Source organism: Symphalangus syndactylus, chromosome 6, assembly GCF_028878055.3.
Source record: "Symphalangus syndactylus isolate Jambi chromosome 6, NHGRI_mSymSyn1-v2.1_pri, whole genome shotgun sequence".
Lineage (NCBI taxonomy): Eukaryota > Metazoa > Chordata > Mammalia > Primates > Hylobatidae > Symphalangus > Symphalangus syndactylus.
In genome coordinates, this window is record NC_072428.2 from 96,179,140 (window position 1) to 96,204,643 (window position 25,504).

The window sequence follows — 25,504 nt, forward strand, 5'->3', positions numbered from 1 at the left end:
TTGAGACCACGGTGAAACCCTGTCTCTACTAAAAATACAAAAAATTAGCCAGGCGCGGTGGCGGGTGCCTGTAGTCCCAGCTACTCCGGAGGCTGAGGCAGGAGAATGGCGTGAACCTGGGAGGCGGAGCTTGCAGTGAGCCAAGATCGCGCCACTGCACACCAGCTTGGGCGACAGAACGAGACTCTGTCTCAAACAAAAAAAAAAAAAAAAAAACCTAGGTTACAATGGAAAACATGAACATCTCACATTCCAATAGTTCCCATTTCTAGTGATAGGTTTTAGAGAAGCCTTCACACACTGCAGAAGAATATTTGTGTGCTATTTTTAATAGTGAAAGGTAGGAAAAATGTAACTGTACCTCAGTAAGGAAAAGGCTTTATCTGTAATGTTTTATTTCCTTTAAAAGAAACCTGATGCAAAGCCAGGTGCGATGGCTCATGCCTGTAATCCCAGCACTTCAGGAGGCCGAGGTGGGTGGATCGCCTGAGGTCAGGAGTTTGAGACCAGCCTGGCCAACATGGTGAAACCCCATCTCCACTAAAAATACAAAAATTAGCCGGGCATGGTGGCGAGCACCTGTAATCCTAGCTACTCAGGAGGCTGAGGCAGGAGAATCCCTTGAACCCGGGAGGTGGGGGTTGCAGTGAGCTGAGATCACGCCATTGCACTCCAGCCAGGGCAACAAGAGTGAAACTCCATCTCAAAAAAAAACAAAAACAAAAACAAAAACAAAAAACACCTGATGCAAGGCTGGGTGAGGTGGCTCACACCTGTAATCCCAGCACTTTGGGAGGCTGAGGCAGGAGGACTGCTTGCACCCATGAGTTTGAGACCAGCCTGGGTAATATAGTGAGAACTCGTCTTTACAAAAAATGTTTTCAATTACCAAGCATGGTGACACATGCCTGTAGTCCCAGATACTGAGAAGGCCAAGGTGGGAGGATCACTGGAGCCTGGCAGGTGGAGGTTAACAGGGAGCTGAGATGGCACCACTGCATTCTAGCTTGGGTGACAGAGTAAGACCCTGTCTCAACAAACATTTGATGCAAATAAAGCATTTGTTAAATATTATTTTGTATACTTACCTATTAATCTGAAATACTATATGAAAAAATTTTAAATGTGAAACATAAGCAATATTGCCTTTAACATTTACAGTAGGTTAAACATCTATTCAAGTGAACTCTGTTCACAAAAACGTTAGTAATGCCCATCTTTTTATAAATAATTCTCTACAACCTAACACCTAGTAAGTAAAGCTTTTATTACTTCTCTCCTGGAAATTATCCTATAAATGGGTTAACCTTGTAATGTTGATTCAAAAGCAGAAAGTGAAAAGGCAATAGAACTCCTTTTAAAATCTACTCTAATCTCAATACTTTTAAGTTTTAAATTTTGATCTCATTAACCTTATGAATGTCAACCAACAGAAAAATAAAACACACCAAAAGATCCAGAACTCTTTAAGGATTGTAAAAGGAGAAGCTTGAAAGCCTGATGCCAATCCTTCCTTTGTCCAAAACCACCACCCTAACGGCTCCAGCCCCATGAACTCCTAGTTTAACAATCTCTGTATCAGATGCTATCAAAAGTTGGTAATCGTAGCTAACATTTATAGAGTGCCTACTAAATGCGGAACACTGTTCTAAGGGCTTTACATTTATTAACTCACTTTTAAATCATAAACACACTGAGATCAGGAAAGTGGTTTAACTATTCTTAGTTTCAGTTCCCCGTAGTACGGTACAATAAGATATTTTGAGAGGCCATATTCACATAACTTTTACTACAGTATGGTTTTAATTGTGCCACTTCATTATTAGTCCTTGTTAATCTCTTACTGTGCCTAATTGATAAACTTTATTATAGATGTATGTATGGATAGGAAAAAAGACAGTTCATATAGGGCTTGGTACTACACTTGGTTTCAGGCATCCCAAGGGGTCTTGAAACATATCCCCAGTAAACAGGAGGGAACTACTTACTTTATTTCCGATTTCCACATAAGCAAACTGAGGCACACAGAGGGCAATTTGCCTACAGTTAAATAGCTAGTAAGTGGCGTAGACAAGATTCAAATCTAGGCAGTTTGGTTGCAGAGCACACACTCTTAATCAGGAATCTTTGCTAGTTAATTAGACAATTAATGAGAAAAGGTGTATCAGGAAAACTTAATCTGAGAGTTACAAATAAGTATTTTCTAAATGAGGTCGGAAGAAAAAAGGATAGAACCAGAGTCTCCAAAGCATTTCTGTTTTATACCTTGCCAAACATTAAAACTGTGATTCTATTTCCTGCTTCGAAAATCAGTTCTGTTTTGCATTGCTCAATACCTTTAAGATGAAGGTTTCTTTGTAATATTAACAATCAGTGCACTCTTTCTTTCAACTCCTTTATTAAATTGGTTGCAAAAAAGATATACATTCTTATATTGACAATTCTCATCATGAATAAAAGCATCAAAAATAAGGCAATAGCAAGATGTGCTTCACATATAAACAATCACGTTTTAAGAATAAGAAATCCGAATACCTGTACAACGAAAAGATTAGGAAGCAAAATGTGAATAAGCTTGTATTCAGAATATACCTATATGTGTGTGCAAAGACAATACACTCATCATATATCTCACTTAGGTTCCTTTATGATGCATAATTCCTTAATCATTCATTTGTGAAACAAGAATGAATATTAAGAAACATGAAATCCAAATTGCATTTATTTTCACAATATCAATGCGAAACTCAAAATAGCAACTTCATTGACTCTCAATGGTAAATTTCAAACACGGAAAGCAATCTTAATTTTTTTAACGCTGTGACTAGGGTCTGCAAAAAAACGGTGGATTATTTTACTCTACTTACAAAGAGGCTGGGTCTCAGCCTGCACTTAAAGAGCATGAGCAACAAAGGACAGGAAACAAATATCACTAAGAGTAATGCCCATACATATAAAGATATCTAGTTGAGCCATGTTCTACTTACATAGCAAGCCTATTAAACCACTAGCATAACAGATCATATCTCATGAAACAGAATTACTAAATTAACTACACATCTATCAGAAATTTCCAAATCCCTGCTCCCACCACCATTTTAGTACACCTATTAAGTACCATGGGTCATTTAGAAAAAACAGAAAAAAATATACACCTAGTCTTTGCAATTAAAATAAAATCATAACATAAACAATGTTAGATATAAATTTTGAACTCAGTATGTTTTTTCCTACATATTTATGTAATCAAGGCTCTTTAGGCAAAGACAGGTCGTAGGTATATGATCTGTACAAACTTACAGTAGTGTATATTCCAAATGATTTTTCTTCCTACTATGGTATGACAATATAACTGCTTTCTGAATGAAGATACATGTTAAGGCTTAAGGTGTAAACACTTTGGAAGGCAAACAGCTTAGTGAAAAAAATTATGGTTCATTTAAAAATGTGTATCATTTCATAATAGACCCCTGAACTTTCAAATTTACATGTGAGAATACATTTACATCTTAACTTTCTCGGAAAGGCACAGGCTTTACGTAAAAAAGCAGCAAAGTTCTAAACCCACCAATATATTGACAAAGCCATTACTTTTATTGGAAACAAATAATGCTTCTCAAGATGTTGGCAACATGTCATGGTATCAACATATACTTCATACAGTGTATTTCTCCCTTTAATTATATTCCAGTAGGAGGTGGAATACCTCCTTGGCTATGAGGGACAGACGTATTTGATGGACTGTGTAGGCTGGTCTCCTTGTACACAAACCAAGCATTTCCTCCCCAAAGTATCATATTCAGAAAGCCAACTATCTATGAAAGAGAAAAATAAATATGAAAATCAAATACCTACTTATAAAAATTCATGCCCTACTTAAAAATCTCACTTTTTCTTTAAATATTTAACATTTTTAGGCAGTACGCCATTATTTCACTTAAAGTTTAATACTACACACAATGAGAAATAAAGAAGGAAGACTACATTTCAATGTACAAAATGTGGTTATATAATGACTTATTCCCAATGAAATAAGGCTAAATCTCTAAATCTGTAACATATAAAATCATGGCTAGAGATTTAGTTATTCTTCCAAATACTTTCACTTTTCTCCTATTTAGAATGATTATCAACTGCTCGTGTAACTTTTCCCATGTACTTCTTATCACCCCCTCCTACCATCTCTTCTACTCCAATCCAACAGTTGTAGCCACAAAAAAAGAGGAGTCACACAACTTTACTTCCCATCCCAATGAGTCAACCTCAAAGAAATTAATCTTCCTGGCTGGCTGTGGTGGCTCACGCCAGTAATCCCAGCACTTTGAGAGGCTGAAGCAGGCAGATCACTTGAGGTCAGGAGTTTGAGACCAGCCTGGCCAACATGGTGAAACCCTGTCTCTACTGAAGATAAAAAAGAATTAGCCGGGAGTGGTGGCACATGCCTGTAATCCCAGCTACTTGGGAGGCTGAGGTAGGAGAATCACTTGAGCCCAGGAGGTGGAGGTTGCAGTGTGCTGAGATCATGCCACTGCACTTCAGCCTGAGCAACATAGCGAAACTCCATCTCAAAAAAAAAAAAAAAAAAGAAATTAATCTTCCCAGATATAAATCTGACTAGATGAAAGAAAGTCTCAGAGATGAATAAAATCATGATCTTGGTTACAGATGATACTTTTTTTAAACAAACTTTTCTTCACTAAACACTATATTGTTACTAGAATTCAGGTAGCTGAGTAAAAATAAAAACCATCCAGAGATTTACTGAAAGCTATTGCTTTCCTGAATTACTAGTACTTTAAACAAATACATGAAATAAAAAAAAATTATAAAGAATGCATACATACCACAGATACATTTAGGGATCCCATACTGGTCACAGAGCCAAAGTAACACATTACTGCTTTCTTCTTACAAGGCGAAAGTTCATTAACAATATTGTGACCGGTAGCTATTTTAATATCTGTCAGAGCTTTAGCCCAGGCTGAAGTGCTCACCAACCACAAAAAAGTGGCAACAAGTGTAACAACAAAGTCCTAAAGCAAAAATCAGTAAGAGTTAATAATGAACAATTAATTTTAATACTAAATTTCAAATCCATGAAGGAACTGAGATTATAGTCAACCTTATGGTACTGAGAAATGGCCTTCATGATATACCTTATTAAAAAAGTCAGCATAGTAAACATTGCTGTTAGTGTTACAAGCACAGTGCCTGAGTTACAACAGTAAATAAGACTCAGTCATCTCCTCAGAAGTCTAAGATTTTTACACTAGAAACCAAAGTTTTATACAGCCTTCAACATAACCTCACCTCAGTCACTTACTCCCAGGATCATACCTTAGACCTTGTCATCACCAATAACTGTATCCTTCCATACTCTGTTTTGATCATCCCATTTTCCCATAACACCTCTTTCCGCTCACTCTCTCTGGCACCCCAATCCTAAAACTCCTTTGACCCCACCAAGACCTACAATCTGATCCTACTGCTTTCTTACTGTCTCACCACTTCACTAATGTCCTCACTTATTTTAATCAATTTCTATTCTAAGGGCCTTCGTTATCATCCCTTGCATATACTCTCAACTCCCTTATCCTTCTTCTGCAAAACTCTAACTTTAGTTAAACCGAATTCTCCATGAGACGGATAATAAAATGGTGAAAAGCACACAACAGAATGGTATCTCTTTTAAATTTCCTAATCACAAATCTTAAGAATGCTCATTAAGAAAAAGGCAACAACAAAAATCTCCCAAGACACCTTATCAGTATTAACTCTGTACTAAATCCTTTGCTATTTATTACAAAGAATGGGACGGTTTTAGTATTTTAGAATAAATGGTTCTAATGGGTGGTTTTAATATTTTAGATCATAAGTCCAATCTTGTTTGATCTTCCTTCAAATTAATGACCAGGGTAGGAATAATATAAAATTTGTACCTTTTGGATGCTATATATGCTAAACATATGCGTACACTCAAGGATAGGAGCTCTTATACATCTGCAGCAAAAATCTTGCTAACCTCAGAATGGGTTTTGGAGCTTATCACAGAAGCACTTTGTTTTTAAAATAAACCCAATTAGTTTTTAATTATTTTGCCAGCCACCTTTTAGTCATTTATTAGGTTGATGCAAAAGTTATAGCAGTTTTTGCTATTTAATGATAAAAACCACAATTATTTTTGTACCAACCTAATATTTAGGATAAATACCAGTGACCTCTTATGAGATATAGAAGCTATGCTATATAGCTTGCCCACTTGGTCAAGACAACACTGAATGAATACTTAGGATTAGAGAACCAAAAATAATTACTAATTACACAAACACAAAGTACATGCATTTTGTATCTGAGCTCTCTGCTGCTACTTGTCCTTTTAAAAAACCTAGATCAAAGAGAAAAGGCTAGAAATATAGCTTATATTTTCTGCACTGTGGAAGTACTCCCCTTTTTACTGCTGTACATCTGCTATACATTCTGCTGCAGGTAGACATTTTTCTAAACACTTGCTAGAAATACAGTGTTTTTTGGAAAACTGATGAGTAACATGAGGTTATATCGCATGTTAAATAATTTCTCTTTATGGAAAAGTTCACAACTTTGATCAATATATATCAAATCCTCCTAATTTTCAGGTATTTTCTTCCCTCCAAAGTCTTTTTTTTTTTTTTTTTTTTCTGGTTATGCTCTTAAATCCACTTTGATGGCTTGAGGCATGACATTCTTATATTTCAAAAGCAGGAACTTTTCTGAAAATGATGTACAAAGTAACCTAGGTTGAAGGAACGTGGGGGGAATTCTGGTCCCTTCAGATAGTATTTGCTCTACTCAGGACTCCAGTCACACTGCACTCTAAGCGAATGGTGCCACCTGGAGCTCTGCAATGCACAACCTGCAGCTGCCTAGGGAAGCTCTACTCCTCCCAACAATTCGCAATATGATTCATAGATTTTTAGAATTTGGGATACCCTAATTTTGTTTGGATTCATTTTCTGGTATTCTCAATTTTCCACACTGCCTTGAAACCTTAAACTCCTCCTACTTAACAAAAAAAAGTGCTATATTTACTTCAAAAGATAATTGAAGTAGATTTAAATTTTCATAACTGAAATACTCCTAGAAACACCTTAGCACAGAATTGAGAATATTGCTAAAAGGGCTTGTCCTCATTAATACTACCTAAAAATTAATGTCATTTTTGGCTATATCTTAAATTTTGGGTATCTCAAAAAAAAAAAAACCGCTTCTTCCCCCCCAAGATGGAGTCTTGCTCTGTCACCTAGGCTGGAATACAGTGGTGTGATCTTGGCTCACTGTAACCTCCACCTTCTGGGTTCAAGCAATTCTCCTGCCTCAGCCTCCCAGGTAGCTGGGATTACAGGTGCCCACCACTATGTCCACCTAATTTTTGTATTTTTAGCAGAGATGGGGTTTCACCATATTGGCCAGGCTGGTCTCGAACTCCTGACCTCCTGGAGTGATCCAGCTACCTCGGCCTCCCAAAGTGCTGGGATTACAGGCATGACCCACTGCACTCAGTCTCTCAAAGAAAATCTTTTAATATTTTTATGGTTAAATTAAAAATAGAACTGAAAATTAAATTCAGAAGCTAGACTTTTATAGACAAGAAGCACCCATTATGTAACAATAAAAACCTACTTAAGGAACCAATTTTGGATTATCTCTTTATATGACCACTAATTGGTCATTCTGAGGTGGAAAATTACTTTTTACTTTTCTGAATGATGCAACTAGGTCAGTTTTATAGTTTTATCAGACAAAAACCACCTACAAAAATAGATCTGAATGTTGCTTTAAAAAGTGTAGTATTTTTTAAAGTTTACTAGACAAAATATGAGAAATAAAGGGCACATTGATAGATTTAGTAAAAAAATTTGTTGGGATGACAAAATGGCAAGAAATAGCTTCTAATTATAAAGAATTTTAACAAAATATAATTATCTATAAGATTATTCTAGTTCCCTTGTAAATAAGATTTGAAAAGTCTGCAGAAGACATAGATTCCTAACACGTATGTTAGATAAGCACTGCAAATTAAAACAGTTGACGTCTTATCTTTTTAACAACCGAGAAGTATTTTATGAAAACCTCTAGTTTTCTTATGTCTCCTATGATATAAGAAACAGAATAAATCTGAATGATAAAAGACTGTTGTATTACTTACCATTTCCATTCTTATGATCCAGCAGCAAAATTAAAAATAAATAAGTAAATAAAACTTGTAATCTTATTTAATAATCCTTCATATTTAAATAGCCTTCCCTTTAAAGTAACTTCACAAATAATTAGCAGATGTGTTTTCTCACACATATGAATGACCAGTATCACACATAAAAAACACCTCTGTTTTCCCTTCAAGTCACAAATAACTGACTTTGTAGTTACTCTTTTATAGTGGAGGTGTAGCTTAAAACCATGATTTATCTCTGGATGTGCCACCAATAATCCAGGGCAGATTCTACTAACTAAATCTCAGAGAGTATTTCTACCTCAGTAGGCTCTGAAGCCAAAAGTATCAGGACTTCAAATCTAAGTCCTTTGTTGATACCTCAAAGATTCAAAATTAGTTCATGATTGCCACTAATGCTGAGTATAAGAATTATCTGGGTCTTATTTTAAATTAAGGAGTTTAAGGACATAGACCAGGAATCAACAAACTTCTTTTGAAAAGGGCCAAATAGCAAATATTTTTTATCTCTGTTACAACTACTCAACTTTACCACTGCAGTGTGAAAGCAGCCACAGGCAATGTGTAAATAAATGATTGTGTATGGCTGAGTTCCAAAAAAAAACTTTATTTAAAAAAACAAGGCCAGGCTCGTGGCCACACCTATAACCCCCAGCACTTTGGGAGGCCAAGGGAGGCAGATCACTTGAGCCCAGGAGTTTGAGACCAGCCTGGGCAACATGGTAAAACTTTGTCTTTACAAAAATACATAAAAAGTAACTGAGTATGGTGGCCTGTGCCTATAGTCCCAGCTACTCAGGAGGATCATTTGAGCCCAGGAGGTTGAGGCTGCAGCAAGCCAAGATGGTGCTACTGCACTCCTGCCTGGGCAACAGAGCCAGACCTTGTCTCAAAAAGTAAATACATAAATAAAGAAGTAAAAATAAAAAATAAGACAGTGACCTCTGGGACACAGTTTGCGAACCCATGATATAATTAAGCTCAGTAAGTTTTGTAGAAGTATAAAGTGGGCCTTTAGAGGAAGAAAAAAAGTAAGAAGCAGAAAGAGTTATGAGACTATGTTGTGATAAGTAATTCTTCAAATTAAAAGAATTTCGACTTAATTTTTTTGCTATTTGTAACCTGATGTGCTTTATTACATATCTGAGCTTTTTCCAAGTTAAAATAGATTTAAAAAAGAAACAAACTTTCCTTATAGTGCAAATAGGCTAAAAAAATTGAGTTAAACTTAATGGGAGAAAGCTCAACCCGTGGCAAACACAGGCTAAAATATGCTGAACTGGCTTACACCAAGAATTTTTATTTCCAGTATAAGAAAATCTATATTTAGCTTATACAAATTATTTTTGTATTAAAAAAATAAAGTGATTACTTACAATCATAGGAAGTTTACGACTATCCAGATACAGACTCGTGTAGCCAACATAAAGCAGAAGGGCAGCAATGCAGTACAGGAACACAAAGACTGCAAAGGTAACATAGAATTGTGCAGAAGAAGAGTAATCGCCTATGAGAACGTAATCTTTCCAATTTACATCACATATGTTTACACCTGGAGGTGGCTGAAATGATGCCTCATTCAACCTATTAAAATAAATGTATGAATTATTGGACTTTCCCAACAGAGACAGAAACATTTAAGCAAAACAATGAGTGACACTTCAAAAAATACTTCCCAAATATATTAAAAATATTCCTTTGGGGAAAAAGTAAAATTCAAATATTATATTTAAGTAAACAAATTTTCATAATAAATGTATGTAAGTTATACCTGGTATTAGTTTATGATACATTGAATATAGACTGAATTAAATACTTTCATACCCAGATACTATCTTCCTGCAGTAAACAATTAGTCAGGTAGGAAAGATTATACCAAATGGTTTATACTTTGAGACATCATATTTCATTCTTTGTGGCAGAGTATGTGTGACTAGCCGCAAGAGAGCCAATTACAAAAATGATTCACATTTTTAATCCTGGATCAATAGTTGCTAACAATAAATATTGCCTTTCATTTTTCCCAACCATAAATTGTAAAAAACTTGTCACTAAAGATGCTGTAACAGTTCCTTATGTGAGAAGTGTCTAGGAGAAAGGATACAAGATAGAGACGCTTTGATGATTACTAACCACTTATTATCTGACTTATCTTTAATATGGGGATTTTATTTAATCATCAAAACAGCCTTACAAGATAATACTTCCAATTACTGGACCAAAAAATTGAGTCTTGGGTAAAGTAAGTAAAGTTAGTAAGTGAAAGATGATTCCCACCCTGGCTTAAACATAGGACATATTCAATAAACTTTTCAATGGATACTGATGTCAAACAACACTTCACAGATGAAATATTCATTTTACTTTAAGAGTAAGAAGTGTGGCTTTATGCTAATGAATGAAATATGGAATCTCTTTTCTTTATATACATATGTCTTAAAACTATATAAAGGCATTAATATTCAGTAATTGCAAAAAACACTGAGAATCTGGATTTTTCTAAGTTATGTTTTCTTCTACATTAGGGCTTCTTATACTAAGGTGATAGAACAATCTCTAGTTTGCTTTATTTTTACATTTCCAATCCTCTGTTAGAATAAAATTATCAAGGCAACATCATATTGTTATAAAAGTTTCTAAACGCTTACTCTCACTTTCTGTACTATTGTTTGACCAGGAGATGTTTTTAGACAGGCATGGGTCTGTGTACCACAGTTTGGGAGGTAATGATCACTTACAAATGAGCATCCAATCTAAAATTTTCTACACCCCACAATCAATAAATTGCTGGAAATCTTAATGACTCACTGTGAAAGTAAAAAGAGTTGTGAAACCATTAAAATAAGTATAACTCACCTGAATGGATAACCAAAAGTAGCTGTAACAGTTTTATTCTCAGTAATTGTGGTAGGACAATTCACTTGAATTTCTGTTTGGCCCTTAAAACCTCCACAGGTGGCAAAAGCAAAGATAGAAGCAATCTGCACAAAGTAAGATGAAAAAAGACAAAAGAAAAAAAAGATAAGCATTACTACACCCCAAACAAGGGTCACTAAAACTGTAAGCATACTGATTATTAAAAATTGGCTCACTAACAGTTTAGAAATTCTTTTTTTGAGACAGGGTTTCTGTCATCCAGGCTGGGGTACACTGGCACGATCAGGGCTCACTGCAGCCTTGGCCTCCCAGGCTCAAGCGATCCTCCCACCTCAGTCCCCCAAGCAGCTGGATCACAGGTGTGCATCAGCACACGTGGCTAATTTTTTTTTGAATTTTAGTAGAGACAAGGCCTCGCTATGTTGCCCAGGTTGTTCTTGAACTCCTGAACTCAAGCAATCCTCCCATCTTGGCCTCCCAAAATGCTGGGATTACAGGTGTGAGTCACTGTGCCCAGCTCCCCACTACACTTTTTTAGAGATGAGTCTCACTCTGTTGTACAGACTCAAGTGTAGTGGCACAATCATAGCTTACTGCAGCCCTGAACTCTCAAGTGATCCTCCCAAGTAGCTGGGACTAAGGAGTGTGCCACCATGCCTGGCTACATTCTAGAAATTCTTAAACACAAACTAAGATGGTGAAAGACATTAAAACATTCATTTGCAAACCTTGACAAATGTGATTTTATTTTCCCTGGAGTATAATATAGAAATTAATGTACCAGCCCATATGACAATTCATTTGCTCATACTTGAGTGTATCCACTAAGTATTAGTATAAAATATAGAGAGAGACTCTTTTATTAGTATCAAAATCAAAAGGGGTGAATTGGAGGTATTTTTATTTGGAATGCAAGTTACCAGTAATTTGTAAAGCCAAGAGGTTGTAAGCAGAGAAGAGACACTATTTCATGAGCCTGTTAAGCCTCCCTTGTGGATATTTCCAGGTCTCAAAAAGTTGTTGGAAACTTATTTTCCTAATCATGTATATGCTTAAAAAAATGAATGATGTTCTCTCAAATACAATCTAAAACACCAAAAACTTGGAAGCAACTTAAATGTTGACAGGGAATCAAACTATAATTCATCCATTCATTCATTCATGCAATGAAACATTATATAGCTGTTGGAAATTAACAACATAGAATGTTGGAGATTAACAACATAGAAAGTGTTCATTACATATAAAGTAGATTTAAACAACAAAAACTAGAAAGGTTATGCATCAAAATTTTAACACTGGTCACCTCTCAAAGGAAGATAAAAAATAATTCCTTTTTATTTTTGTACTTGTGAATTTTCTACAAAACAACACAAGTAAGTAAAAAATTCCAGATGCACTGTTTAAGTCCAAGAGCTCAATCTTTCAGCAAGTGGCGATGGCTCTATTGTCAAAACACATTTGCAATCTGACCACTCGTACTGCCTCCTGATCTGAACTACCATCACCTCTTGCCTGAATTTTGCACTAACAGCCTTCTAAATGATCTGCTTCTGCCCTTGCCCCAGCTTCAGTCTGTTATCAATACAACAGCCAAGACAATCTTTTAAAACGGTAAGGCAGAAAATGTTATTCTTTGCTGAAAACCCTCCAATGGCTTTTGAGCTCTCTATGAATAAAAACCAAAGTTCATATAAAGGCCTGCAAGATCCTTTCTTCCCTTGTATTTCTGACCTCATGTTGCTACTTTTTCCTTTACCTAATCTGTATACACAAACTGCTTTCCATGCAATACCTTTAATGACACTGGATAAACTCTTCCTTCAGGACCTTTGCACTGGCTATTTCCTCTGCCTGGAATACATGCTTCACTCCCTCACTTCCATAGCCTCCTGTTCCAGTATGACCTTCTCAGAGAGACCTTCCCCTCACCACACTATATCAAATAACAGCACTCCTACCCCACACTACCTATTCCCTCTACTCTATTTCTCCTCCGTTCTAATTACCACTGCTTGACACAGTACTTAATTTGTCTGTCTTTCCCTAGAATAGAAACTTGAAGAGGTCAGGGGCTTGGTTTTGTTCAAGGTCACACATACTCAGCAACTGGTAGTAGATAAAATTCAATGCAGATTTGATATCAAACCTTCACTGTTGAACACTTGACATAATGCCTCCCATGGATTATTCCAGGACCTTGAATCTTGTAGGCCATAATCCACATTATAGTAATTGTCAAGGGTTTGTTTTTTCCCATCACCCCCACAAAGAAGAGATACATGAAAAGAATCTGGTTACAGATAGGAACAGTCTGTGGTAATGTTCAGCACATAGTTTGGGGTCTTAACTGTTAAGAGGTCTTTACAGGATTTCAAAATATGTAAAAGTAACTTTCCTTGGAAAATGTGTCATGAAGTCATTTTTCATTATTTGTACTAAATAGTTTTATGTTAAAAAAAAAGGTAAAGATAGAAGAACCAATACTCTCTCAGAATAAATATGCATGAATACACAGAGTGAAAAGGCCAGAAAGTGAGTCAGGAAAGTGAGTCCTGAGCATATACCCACGTTTAAATTAAAAAAAAAAAAAAAAAAAAAAAAAGAAATGAGATACACAAATTGAACCAATGGAGCAGAATAAAAAGGCCAGGAATAGACTAGTATGTATAAGACAAATTGTATCTAACAGAGTTGATATGTAGATCATGGAGGAAACGAATGTGGTGGTTTTAAAGATATGCCCACAAACTCTTTGATACAACTCCCATCAAGAGATGGAGCTTGATTTCCCTTCCCTTGAGTGTGAACTAAATACACTGACTTGCTTCTACAGAATAGAATGTGGTACTGTAGAAGAAATGGGATGTCTTTTCTGAGACTCAGTTATAAAAAGACTGCAACTTTTTTTTTTTTTTTTTGAGACACAGTCTCGCTCTGTCACCCAGGCTGGAGTGCAATGGTGCAATCTCAGCTCACTGCAACCTCCATCTCCCAGGTTCAAGGAATTCTCCTTCCTCAGCCTCCTGAGTAGCAGGGGTAATTACAGGTGCCCGCCACCATGCCCAGCTAATTTTTGTATTTTCAGTAGAGACGGGGTTTCACCATGTTGGTGAGGCCAGTCTCAAACTCCTGACCTCCAGTGATTCACCCGCCTTGGCCTCCCAAAGTGCTGGGATTACAGGCTTAAGCCACCACACCGGGCCAAAGATTGCAACTTCTGTCTTCCTTTCTCACTCTCTTGAACTTTCTGATTCTCTGGGGGAAGCCAGCGGCCATGTTGGGAGGATACTCAGGCAACTTTTAGAAACTCACATGGTGTGGAATTGAGGACTGCCAGTAACCACATGACTGAGCTTGGAAGGGGATCCTCTGAGGTTTGCCAGCAGTCATGAGAATGAGCTGGAGGCCTTGAGATAACAGCAACCCCAGCCAACAGCTTGACTGCAACCTTATGGGAGACCCTATGCCCAAACCACATAGCTAAGCTGCTCCCAGATTCCTGACCCACAGAAGAATGGGTGAGATTTATTATCTCACTTAATAAAAGTCAATGGACCTTTGTTTTAAAGTGCTAAGCTCGGCATAATTTGTTATACAGCAATAGATAACTAATACAAGGAAGAGCTGTTCAGTAAATGGTCCAGATGAACTGCACACAAAAGTAAAAAGTCTTTAAAAAATGTAAAGACAATATAAAAGAAAACCTGTGACCACATGAAGAGTTTAAGGTTTTTTTTTGTAAAAAAGAACCATAAAAGATTGTTAAATTCAACTACAGAAAAAAAATTTTAATCAAGTCAGCTGTTGAATGTAAAACAAGCTACCAATTAGGTGAACATATTTATAATAAACATAATGTCACAAAGGATTTACTAGTATATAGATCTAAGAGAAACCCTTGCTCACACGTACTAAGAGACATATAAGAATGTTCATAAAAAATGGGGAGGGGAAAAGCAACAGGGAAATGGATAAAATACCATAGTATATTCTTACAATGGGAAGTTATATGGCAAAAAAGATGTAAGAATTACAACTGCCTACATCAACACAGTTGAATCACAGAAATCCAATGCTGAGTTAAAACAAAAACAAAACAAAAACCATGTTGCATATGACTACCTAGACTATAAAACCATTTTTTAAAAAGCTCTGTTTACCTGCCTACATTACACCTGCCACTATTTTTGTTCAGGCTCTCACCATTTTTCACTGGGACTAACCCAGCAGACTCTTCCTCTCATTTCCAATTTCATTCCAATTAATACTCATCTTCTATAATGTGGGCACTACAGCTGCAGTACCCAGTAATGCTACTTGTGAGTCTTGAACACTTTACATGTCACTCATCTAAATTGATGTATACTCCAACTGCAAAATACACACCAAATTTTGAAGATTTACTATGAAAAAGATGTAAAATACTACATTAATTTTTATATTGATGACTTGTTCAAGCAATAATCTGGATAGACTGGGTTAAGTAAAATATATTGTTAAAATTAATTTCACCTGTTTCCTCTTATTTTAGTGTGGTTAACAGAACACTGAAAATTACTATGTGGTTTGCATTTTTGATTCCCATTGTATTTTTTTGTACTGGACAAAGCTAGTTTAGAATGATGTCACACTGCTCTGAAATAATCTGATCATGTCCTTCCCATTTAAAGGAATTTCCTCAATTATTTTTCAACCTAAATTAAACAAAAAATGCTGAAACTTCTTAATTTGGTATAAAAAGCATGGTTGATTGATCCTCAACTTTATCTTTCTAGACAGATTTACCTGCAGTGTATTCACTGCCAGGTACTGTATCATTCTGTCACATTATACTGCTTACTGTTCCTGAAACATACCATGTATTTATGTCTTAAATGTATATGCTTCTTCTGGGAATGCCTGTCTCTAATTAGCTCATCTTTTAAGGCCCTACCCAATTCCTTGTGGTAGAACTCACGATTCTTCTCTTGAGCTATCATAGACATTAACTCTATTATATATGAACTCTACTATAGGCATCTTTCTTGTGTAACTTGCTTTACAAAAAATAAAATGGGGCCAGGTGCAGTGGCTTATGCCTGTAATTCCAGCACTTTGGGAGGCCATGGCAGGAGGATCGTTTAAGCCCATAAGTTCAATACCAGCTTGGGCAACACAGTAAGACCCTGTCTTAAAAATAAAATTAAATTAAACTAAAAAATTAAATGGAAAAATGAATTTCCTAATATAACAAGTAGCAAATAAATGGCATACTGCACTACAGCTTGTTGCTTTCAAGACTATCACTTCTACTGCTCGTTTGCCAGACTGTCACGTCTTTGCACCTGCTTTTGTTTAGGATTTTCAGTGACTAGCAGAAAACCTGGCACATAGCAGATGCTCACTAAATAACTACTTAATTAAGGAACAAATAATTTCCAATAACTTATAAATAAAACCATATTTTGAATCTTACATAATTATCATTTTAAAAGCTTTTTGTTATAAAGATAGATAAATATCATGACAGCAATTCTGGTCTTTATCTTAGAGAAAGAAGGGACAAAAGCACATATTTTATATTAAACAAAGTACAAAATTATGAGGGCAAAATATCCAACTATCTCACTTCTCCCTATATTCTACTGCTATTTTGATCTAGACTGGAAGTTATATACTGGCAGCCTGTTGGTAAAACCTGACCTGCAAATATATTTGTGTGGCCTTTCCAGTATTACAAAAAAATGTGAATTTGTTGTCATTGTTTTAATATCAGGGTATTACACATAAAAATTTGGATTTCCTGCTTTTCCTGAGTGTGTATGGGAAAGCTGAAGAATGGCAACATCAGACCCACATTCTCATAAAGCAACGAATCAGAGAGAACTGAGTGACAGATGTCACTTATGGCAGAGTATGTGCTTTCCAGGTTATCCGCTTCTCCATTGTCTTAACAGCCCTCAGGATGTGTGTTAGTTGCCAGTAAGTAATCAATGACATACTACTGTTTTTCTTCCAAACATCTTGCTTCACTCATTTGCTTTAGAGGGTGGTTCCTATTACCATTTCAGTTTCTAACCCTAGTCTAAAATGAAGGAGTACTAGTGTTCTGATTTATATTTTCTGGCCACTTTTGAAACTTATTTTCTCATATACTCCTACCCCACGAAGAATAACTGAAACTACTGACATGGAATTCTATCCGCAGAGTAAGCAGTAAGAATCCAGGGGCAGGGTGACAGCAAGTTTCTGTTTGGTCAGAAAAGTTACATGTTCACATACAGCCCCAAGTATCCAGAGAAACAGTCCCACTTACCTCTCTGCCGACCAGACCCATACTAGATGACCACCATGGCAGATCTTATTCAGAGAATTGTAACCTCAGGGTGAATATTACAGCCTAGCTTTCTGGAGCACTAGTCTCCAAAGTAGACTGGAGTACCAGAAGAAAATATGTAAACTTCTATTTAGATCTACTTTCAGACTTAAATAAGGAATTGAAGCTATATTGCAATTAATATACCACTGAAACCCATGCTGGGCATGCACATCAGAAGGTCACATGTCAGTACAGCATGCTGGGTATCCTGAAGGTAAGAGGAATCTCATACATGGAAGGACAGACAGTGATAACCTCATCTATTCTTTCACTTTTAGTGTTCATGCATTACAATGTGAGTGGGCTGGATTTATGGAATAAATTGTCTAGTTTTAACCAAATCAACCTTCACAAAATTGACCTGTGGCTTTAAAATGTCTTCAAAGAAACTATAGATTGGTAACACACACACTCATGTATAAAAGAGAAAATGGAAGCATTCATACTACTCTATGATTATAATCATCAGCCATATTACAGGGTAAAAACGGACTACTTAATCAGATCACAAGAAGGTGGCAAAACAATAAAAAATTATCAGAACAGTATCTGAAACAAGGATTTAAAAATATAAACAAAATTTGCACTGAGTATATAATATACCTTAAGATACTAACTGACATAGTAAAACATACATCTTAAGTTGTAGATGCATATTGTGGCTCTGTCCATAAAATTTTGCACTAATATTTTGCACTAATAGGAGTTCATGATAAAAAAGACTCTGGAGGCTGGGCACGGTGGCTCACGCCTATAATCCCAGCACTTTGGGAGACCGAGCCGGGTGGATCACCTGAGGTTAGGTGTTTGAGACCAGCCTGGCCAACATGGTGAAACCTCGTCTCTACTAAAATTACCAAAAAAAATTAGCTGGGTGTGGTGGTGGGCACCTGTAATTCCAGCTACTTGGGAGGCTGAAGCAGGAGAATTGCTTGAACCTGGGAGGCAGAAGTTGCAGTGAGCTGAGATCACGCCACTGCACTCCAGCCTGGGCGACAGAGTAAGACTCCGTCTCAAAAAAACTAAAAAATAAAAAAAAGACCCTGGAGGCTGGGTGCAGTGGTTCATCTCAGCATTTTGGGAGGCCAAGGCAGGTGGATCGTTTGAGCCCAGGAGTTCAAGACTGGCCTGGGTGACATGGTGGGACTCTGTCTCTATAAAAAATTATAAAAGTAGCTGGGTGTGGTGGTGTGTACCTGTAGTCCCAGCTACCTAGGAGGCTGAAGTGAAAGAAAAGCTTGAGCCTGGGGAAGTCAAGGCTGTAATTAATTGGGATCATGCCACTGCACTCCAGCCTGGGTGACAGAGTGAGACCCTGTCTCAAAAAATAACTAAATAAAATTTAAAAAAAGTTTGGAGACTTAACTTCTATTGCTAGACCATGCTCATTCTGAGGATTCTACTGGAGAATACTAGTATTCACCTGGTTTATGAGTGTTGTTTACACGTTTCTAGTTGCAGGATCCTCATTGCTATTTAATTTCATCATTAATCTGAAATCATCTACTTAAATTTCTTTCTATCCAAGGTTTAGTTTATCAAAGGGATCACTGAAATCTTCAAAAATAGATACAAAAGTATATTATGTATGAGTGTTTACACGCAAAACAAATGTATGCTGGTTTTAAGTCAAATGATCATTCGGTACTTAAAATGAAATATTATAGCACGTTTGCCTTTACAATCAAAAGATTAGATGCCTAGAGCCAAGGTATGATTTTTATAAGTCAAAGTCTGAAATGTTTACTAAAGTTATTCATTTAAAAAAAGTATTGTTTTTGATGGTGATATTTCAGTTTATTCCCACTGGGCAATAAAGTCAGTTACAAAGTGCTTCAGTTTCACTCTATCTCCCTTTGCTTCTAATGTACAATAGTAGAAAATTCTAAATAGCCTGCCAAGATAATTCCAGAATCCTTAAAAATTTGGATTATGGCCAGGTGCGGTGGCTCACGCCTGTAATCCCAGCACTTTGGGAGGCCAGGGCGGACGGACTACCTGAGGTCAGGAGTTTGAGACCAGCCTGGTGAAACCAGGTGAAACCCTGTCTCTACTAAAAATACAAAAATTAGCTGGGCAAGGTGGCGCACGCCTGTAGTACCAGCTACTTGGGAGGCTGAGGCAGGAGAATCACTTGAACCTGGGAGATGGAGGCTGCAATGAGCTGAGATCATGCCACTGCACTCCAGCCTGGGTGACAGAGCAAGACTCCGTCTCCAAAAAAAAAAAAAAAAAAAAAAAAAATTGGATTATGAGAAGTAAACTCTAGAGTTCCTGCTGAAATAAACAGCTAGAAGTTTTTTGCTAACTCCTAATCATTGTATGTTGGAAACACCTTTATGTCACCTTAAATCTCCGAGGAACCTAAGTACATTTATTTAAAAGTCATTTATCAGCCAGGCGCGGTGGCTCACACCTATAATCCCAGCACTTGGGGAGGCCGAGGCGGGTGGATCCCTTGAGGTCAGGAGTTAGAGTCCAGGCTGGCCAGCACGGTGAAACTCCGTCTCTACTAAAAATACAAAACTTAGCCGGGTGTAGTGGCGAGCGCCTGTAATTCCAGCTACTCGGGAGACTAAGGCAGAAGAATCTCTGGAACCTGGAAGGCGAGGTTGCATTGAGCCGAGACCACACCACTGCACTCCAGCCTGGACAAGACAGAGACTATATTTTAAAAAATTTAAAATATAATTTATATTTTTAAAAATAAAAATCATTTTCTAATTGCTCTACTATTTTCATGTCTTCTGGAGTGAATCAATATCCTGATTGTTGATCTGGCTGGCTGTCTTGAAGTAAGCCTGTCACTTTGTGGAAAACTGACAGCATTTGTAGCCACTGACATAATTTGAGTTTTTAAGTAAAAATTAGTTTTCTTCATGTGTTTTAGCATATTTGATATAGGCTCAACTTGATTGTCCCCTCCTGCTTCTATCCCTGTCTAGCGGCTTTATGGTCATGGTCATTTCCGCTTGGCCTTCTGAGTACCCTAGTCCACAAACACCACACCTTATGATGGGACCCCCAAACCACCAACACAAGTGAACATACACGTTATCACAAATCCAGACCTTAAGCCTGCAAGTAGATTGGTCCAGGTCTTGAGTGGCTATATATATCTCTTTATTTCTACACTTTTAAGTACTCAGCTCTTTTAAGTCATAAATCCAGACAGTTGGTTGAGCTTTCTCCAGATTTATTAATAATTACCAAATTTGGGAATAGTCTTCCTCCCCGCCATATTTTCTGTTCTGTTTCTGGTCCCCAGTGATGTTTACCTCATCAATTCTCAGTGTGTGGTCTGTGGACCCCTGAAAGCTCCCAAGGCTCTTTCAAGAGTTCATGAAGGTAAAACATTTTCCTAACAATACTAACACATTATTTGCCTTTTACACTGTGTTGACATTTGTCTGATGAAGTAGATAAACTGGTGGGGAAAACTGTCGGGTTTAGTAAGAATCAGGAAGAATACCAAACTCTATTTCACTGCCACATACTTGCAGTTAAAAAACAAAAAACAAAAATGAACAAAAAAACCCCACCAGTTTTACTTAAGAATGTCTGATGAAGCAGTAAAAACTTTATTAAACCTTGACCCTTGAGTTCTCTTGTCAGTATGATAAAATGGGAAATGCAAATAAAGACTTTTGTTACATACCAGATACAATGGTTGTCTCCAGAGAATGCATTTAAGCAACTGAGTTGTAAGCTGAACTAGTGGCTTTTTTTTTGTAACCACCAAATTTCTCCCATCTTCACAGTCAAACAGCAGTTTATGCTGTCTTCACTTTCTTACCACACATTCATTCAGCCTACTAAAATCTGGCTTTTTGATTTTACTGAAACTGCTCTTGCTAAAGCCATCAACTAGTCCTTATTTTACTTAACCATTCTATTGCACCTAATGTTTTGGGGTACTCTTTTCTTGAAATTCTAATAGTGATGCCAAGACATTATTTCCCTCAATTTTCCTAACCATTCCTTCTCTCCTTTGCAGGCAGATATCTGCTACATCTGCAGCCCAAACTCCTATTTTAAATTCTAGATCCATATATACAACTGTATCCTATAGGATATCTCCAAAAGATCTAAAGAGACCACAAACTCAATACATCTGAAACCTTTGGCCTTCCACAAAAATCTGCTCCTCCTCCTCTTAATGACATACCTTGAATATGCTAATTGCAACCAAGTCAGAAAGACAGCAGTCATCTTAGGGTCCTCCCTCTTTGTTACCTTCCATATATATTCTAATTTGTAACCCCCTTTTGTAAACCCCTTCAAGTCCTACTGAAACTAATTTAGGCCCTCATAATTCCTCAATCAACAGATTTCCCTTCCTTCAATTCTGACCTTTCCAATCTATCCTTTTAGAAATTTTCATTTTGTCGGCAGTTAGAGGGATGGATTGGAAAGGTCAGAAATGGAGGAAGAGAAATCGGTTGATTGAGGAATTATGAGTGCCTAAAATTAGTCGTATTATTGACGTGTTTAAAGCCTTTAAGTAAGTTCCCATCCCCTATGGCAGGGATTCTGGGCTTGAGTGGAATATACACTCCAATATTCTGTACCCTGCACATATGCATTTTCCTAAGGAAAGGGCTCAGATTCCCAAAGATTAACCCTAGAAGCAGCCAACCTGTGTGAAATCTTTTCAGAACAATCTCAAACCGTACCCTCCAACCCAGCATATATTCCAGCTAACCCCCAATTACTTTTAAGTTCTCATACAGGGTTATGCTGCTTCAATATTTCCTTCCACTGAACATAAGATTTCTTCTGCCTAGAAAGCCACTCCCCAAGTGAACCAGTACCCATCCTTCAAGTGTTCTTTCGGCTATGAAGTCCTCCCTAGTTCCTCCAAGCAAATGCTCCCTCCCTCATTTCTTCTACTATTCTTTGCATACACCTTTATTACAGTTTATTATATGGCATTTTCGTATTTTTTATGTCCTTCATCCTTAATAGATCATGAGAAAAAGACCCTGTTTTATTCATGTTGGTATGCTAGTGTTTAGTACAGATCTGGTATAAAATAGTCAAATATTTACCACACCATTAACAATGTGTAGTCTTTTCAAAAAAGGCTCACCTGTGTAATAACAAGCTGTTCAAACTGAAAGTAGTATTTCTGTAAGATGCTTAAAAAGGGGTATTTTTCAAAATACATCAAAACACGAATGAACTTATCACTAGTGCTTGAAATATTAAGGAAAAAGCTAAGCCTACAGTTGTTTAAAAACTTGACAAATAATATAAGCACAGATATAAACAGGTGCCTCTTCATTTAAGTGGAAATCTAAATTATTATACATTTAATTATAATCCTCAATGAGACTAAATCTAGATATAAGACTTTCTTAACGTTTATATTTGATTAGCCTCATTAATGAGATTTTCCTCTTGCAATTTTTAAATGCTTTAATCATGGTTTTCTTTATACTTAAATCTGGACTTAGGTTTAAAAAAATCAAGTATATTTATTTATGCGTCTTTAAAGTAGTCATTTGTGTGAAGTCAGCACTACTTCAGTTTTCAGAAAACACACAAAATGTTCAGTGAATGGTGAAACCGCCTAACCCCTTGGGCGGTTACAATGGTCCAAGTAGGAAATCACATTAGGTACCCATCAAAGAAACTGAGTTTCTATGCTGCTTTTAAAAACATCCTCGGTAGGTTATTTAGAACAGGAAATTGAAAGTTCTTATTCTTCTTCACCACTCTATCACTAAGGAAAAGGGCGAAAAAGCTACGGATGTAAATGCTGCTGTCTATAAACACAACTTGCCTGCAGAAATACGTAGTGGGCCACGAAGTTTGAAGGAAGCCCGCAGTGCCTGGTATATTCACCAACTCCTCCAAGTGACTGATCATTGCCAAGGTCGAATTAATAAGTGTTCTTTGATGTTAATGATTGTGAGTGTTCTCAGGAAAGGACTAAAAGCTGACTTTCTAAACAGGATGTTGCTTGGAAATACCCAAAACAAACTCGATGTCCATTCCTAACGTGTTATTAAGTGAACCGATCTGACTCGACGCGTTTTGTTAAAAGGCCTTTCTTTCGTTTCCCTGGCCTACAGTTTATTTTTTTACTATTTTTAACTCGGAGCCCATCTTAAAAACAAATTAAGAACGAAACGCTCGCCAAATCACGTCTACAAGACAAAATCGGCTTCCCAGGGAGCTGGACCTCGAGTGGGCACCGGCAGGGACGTATCCGCCGAGCCTCTCCGCAGAGCGCGACGCCGGCCGCCGGGTTTCGGTTAGACCGCAGCAGGAAGTTTTCCCTTCCTCTGCGGGAGGCAGTGGAGCCAAGGGGAAATTTGAACTCCCACTCCACGGGGGCACCCAGAGGGGAGCTCCGGTATGGGAGGGTGGCTCCCCCGGGAGCCAGGAGGCCGAGGAGCTCGTGATTCGATGCCCGCTGCGGCGTCTCCGCCCCGCGCGGCCCAGGCCGCGGCCTCCCTGCCCTCCCAGCCGTCCACTCCCAGTCCCGGGGCGGCGGCCTCAAAGCCCGCGCGGCAGGGCTGCGTCCCGGCTCGCAGGTCCCCGTCTCCCTGCCTAGGGCGCCGCGCCTAGCGGCAGCGGGCTGGCCGGCGCGGGCTGCACTCACCCACTCGAGAACCTTGATGAAGCCGAGTGGCTCCTTGAGCGGGTTGAGGTTGATCTGGAAGCCGGACATCCTCTGAGGGAAGGAGGGAGAGAGAGTCAGGACGACGGGGCGGAGGAGGGGACCGACGAAACCACAGCAGCCCGGTGGCGAGGAAGCGCAGGCGGGGCTGGCGCGCTGGCCGGGCTAGGAGGCGGGCCCGGGCGGCCGTGGGGCGGGGCGGGGCGGGGCGGAGCGGCGGCGGTTGGGCCGCCGGCTGAGAAGCTGGGGCGGAAACGGAGTGGGGCGGCTGGGGAGGCGAGGGGCGGGCCGGGGCGGGGACCGGGAGGCTTCTCCTCAGGCCGCACCTGGCCGAGTCGACTGATCCGCTGGCGAACCATGTAGATGTTGGGCGCCATACTGCGTGCGCCGCGCCACCTTCCCTGCGGTTCAGCCCCTGGCATTCGGTCTTCCCCTGCGCACGCGTGCGCTCCTCGGGCCCCCGCCGCGCTTCCGGACCCGAGCGACTGCGAAGAGCCCGGGGGCGCCCGCGCCTGCGCAGCTGGGGGGCGCTGGCCTCGGAGAAACCCTCATTTGACCCCGAGCCCACCACAGCTGAGCTCACTACACCGAAGCCGTCCTCTCCTTCCCTTTACAGACCTCAACTTTTATATGAATTTATAATGTATTGGCACAGATGAAGTCGCGTTTCAAGGCATGTGTTAGGGGACTTTGATTAAAATTGCAAAAACCAGACTTCTGGCGACCGTGCTGTGGGGTGCCTCGGAAGTGTCAATCACCAAAGATTCCTACGGAAATTAGGCTTATTTTCAAAGTTACCGTCGCAAATGGTTGAAAAATGAAGAAAGGTTATACCTAAAAGAACAGGCGTGGCCGGACAGTTCCTCGGTGACCTACACTTTCACCTCCTGTCCCCTGTCGGTCGAGAGTCCTCTTTTTGAGGCATCGTTGGTATCTTTCTTCAAGAAGCTGACTCCTTTACGATTCAGCTTAGGTGATACTTTCCTCTTGGCACCCACTTACAGGAGCCTCAAGGTCGTGTGATCTCCTTGCTGGCTTCCTTAGTACCTGGAAAGTTCCTGGACAGGTGGAATGTGGTCATATTCGTGTATATGAAAAATCAGCTTCCAAGTACTTACCTGAATTTCAAGCACTAATATGATTTAGCAGGCTACTTGCCACTGAGGTTATTCCGTCAGGGTTGACAACTATTATTGAACGTCCTTGTAGTAAGCGAACCCTTTCTCTTTCGAGACCTATTTATCTCCTTGTTTGCTGTCCAGGGAGTGCAAAAAATACATTTCATTTTCTATGCAGACAGAGACAATCTTTATTTTTATCTTGGCTCCCGTTCCTCAGTCCCCAGCACAGTCAGTCCTCAGTGAGCACCTAATGGCATACCTCATTTTGAAATAACATTAAGAGCTGGGCGCGGTGGCTCACGCCT

At 38.6% G+C, this 25,504-nt stretch overlaps 1 protein-coding gene across 9 annotated transcripts; it reads right to left on the bottom strand.

The window, feature by feature from the left end:
• Window positions 1-2,381: 2,381 nt before the first annotated feature.
• On the bottom strand, window positions 2,382-24,610 carry SYPL1 (synaptophysin like 1). Of its 9 annotated transcripts, none has more exons than XM_055283593.2 (7): window positions 24,405-24,537; window positions 24,061-24,132; window positions 23,236-23,313; window positions 11,066-11,190; window positions 9,586-9,793; window positions 4,841-5,033; window positions 2,382-3,811 (listed from the first exon to the last, which is right to left on the bottom strand). In XM_055283593.2, the coding sequence occupies exons 1-7, from the start codon at window positions 24,498-24,500 to the stop codon at window positions 3,681-3,683; spliced, it is 903 nt and encodes a 300-aa protein (XP_055139568.1). In that variant the 5' UTR covers window positions 24,501-24,537; the 3' UTR covers window positions 2,382-3,680. The 9 variants fall into 9 exon arrangements, with proteins under 9 accessions (XP_055139568.1, XP_055139569.1, XP_055139571.1 ...); XM_055283594.2 differs by having other exon boundaries at window positions 2,382-3,815; window positions 4,845-5,033; window positions 24,405-24,532; XM_055283596.2 differs by lacking the exon at window positions 23,236-23,313 and having other exon boundaries at window positions 2,382-3,815; window positions 4,845-5,033; window positions 24,405-24,610.
• Between the last annotated feature and the right edge of the window lie 894 nt (window positions 24,611-25,504).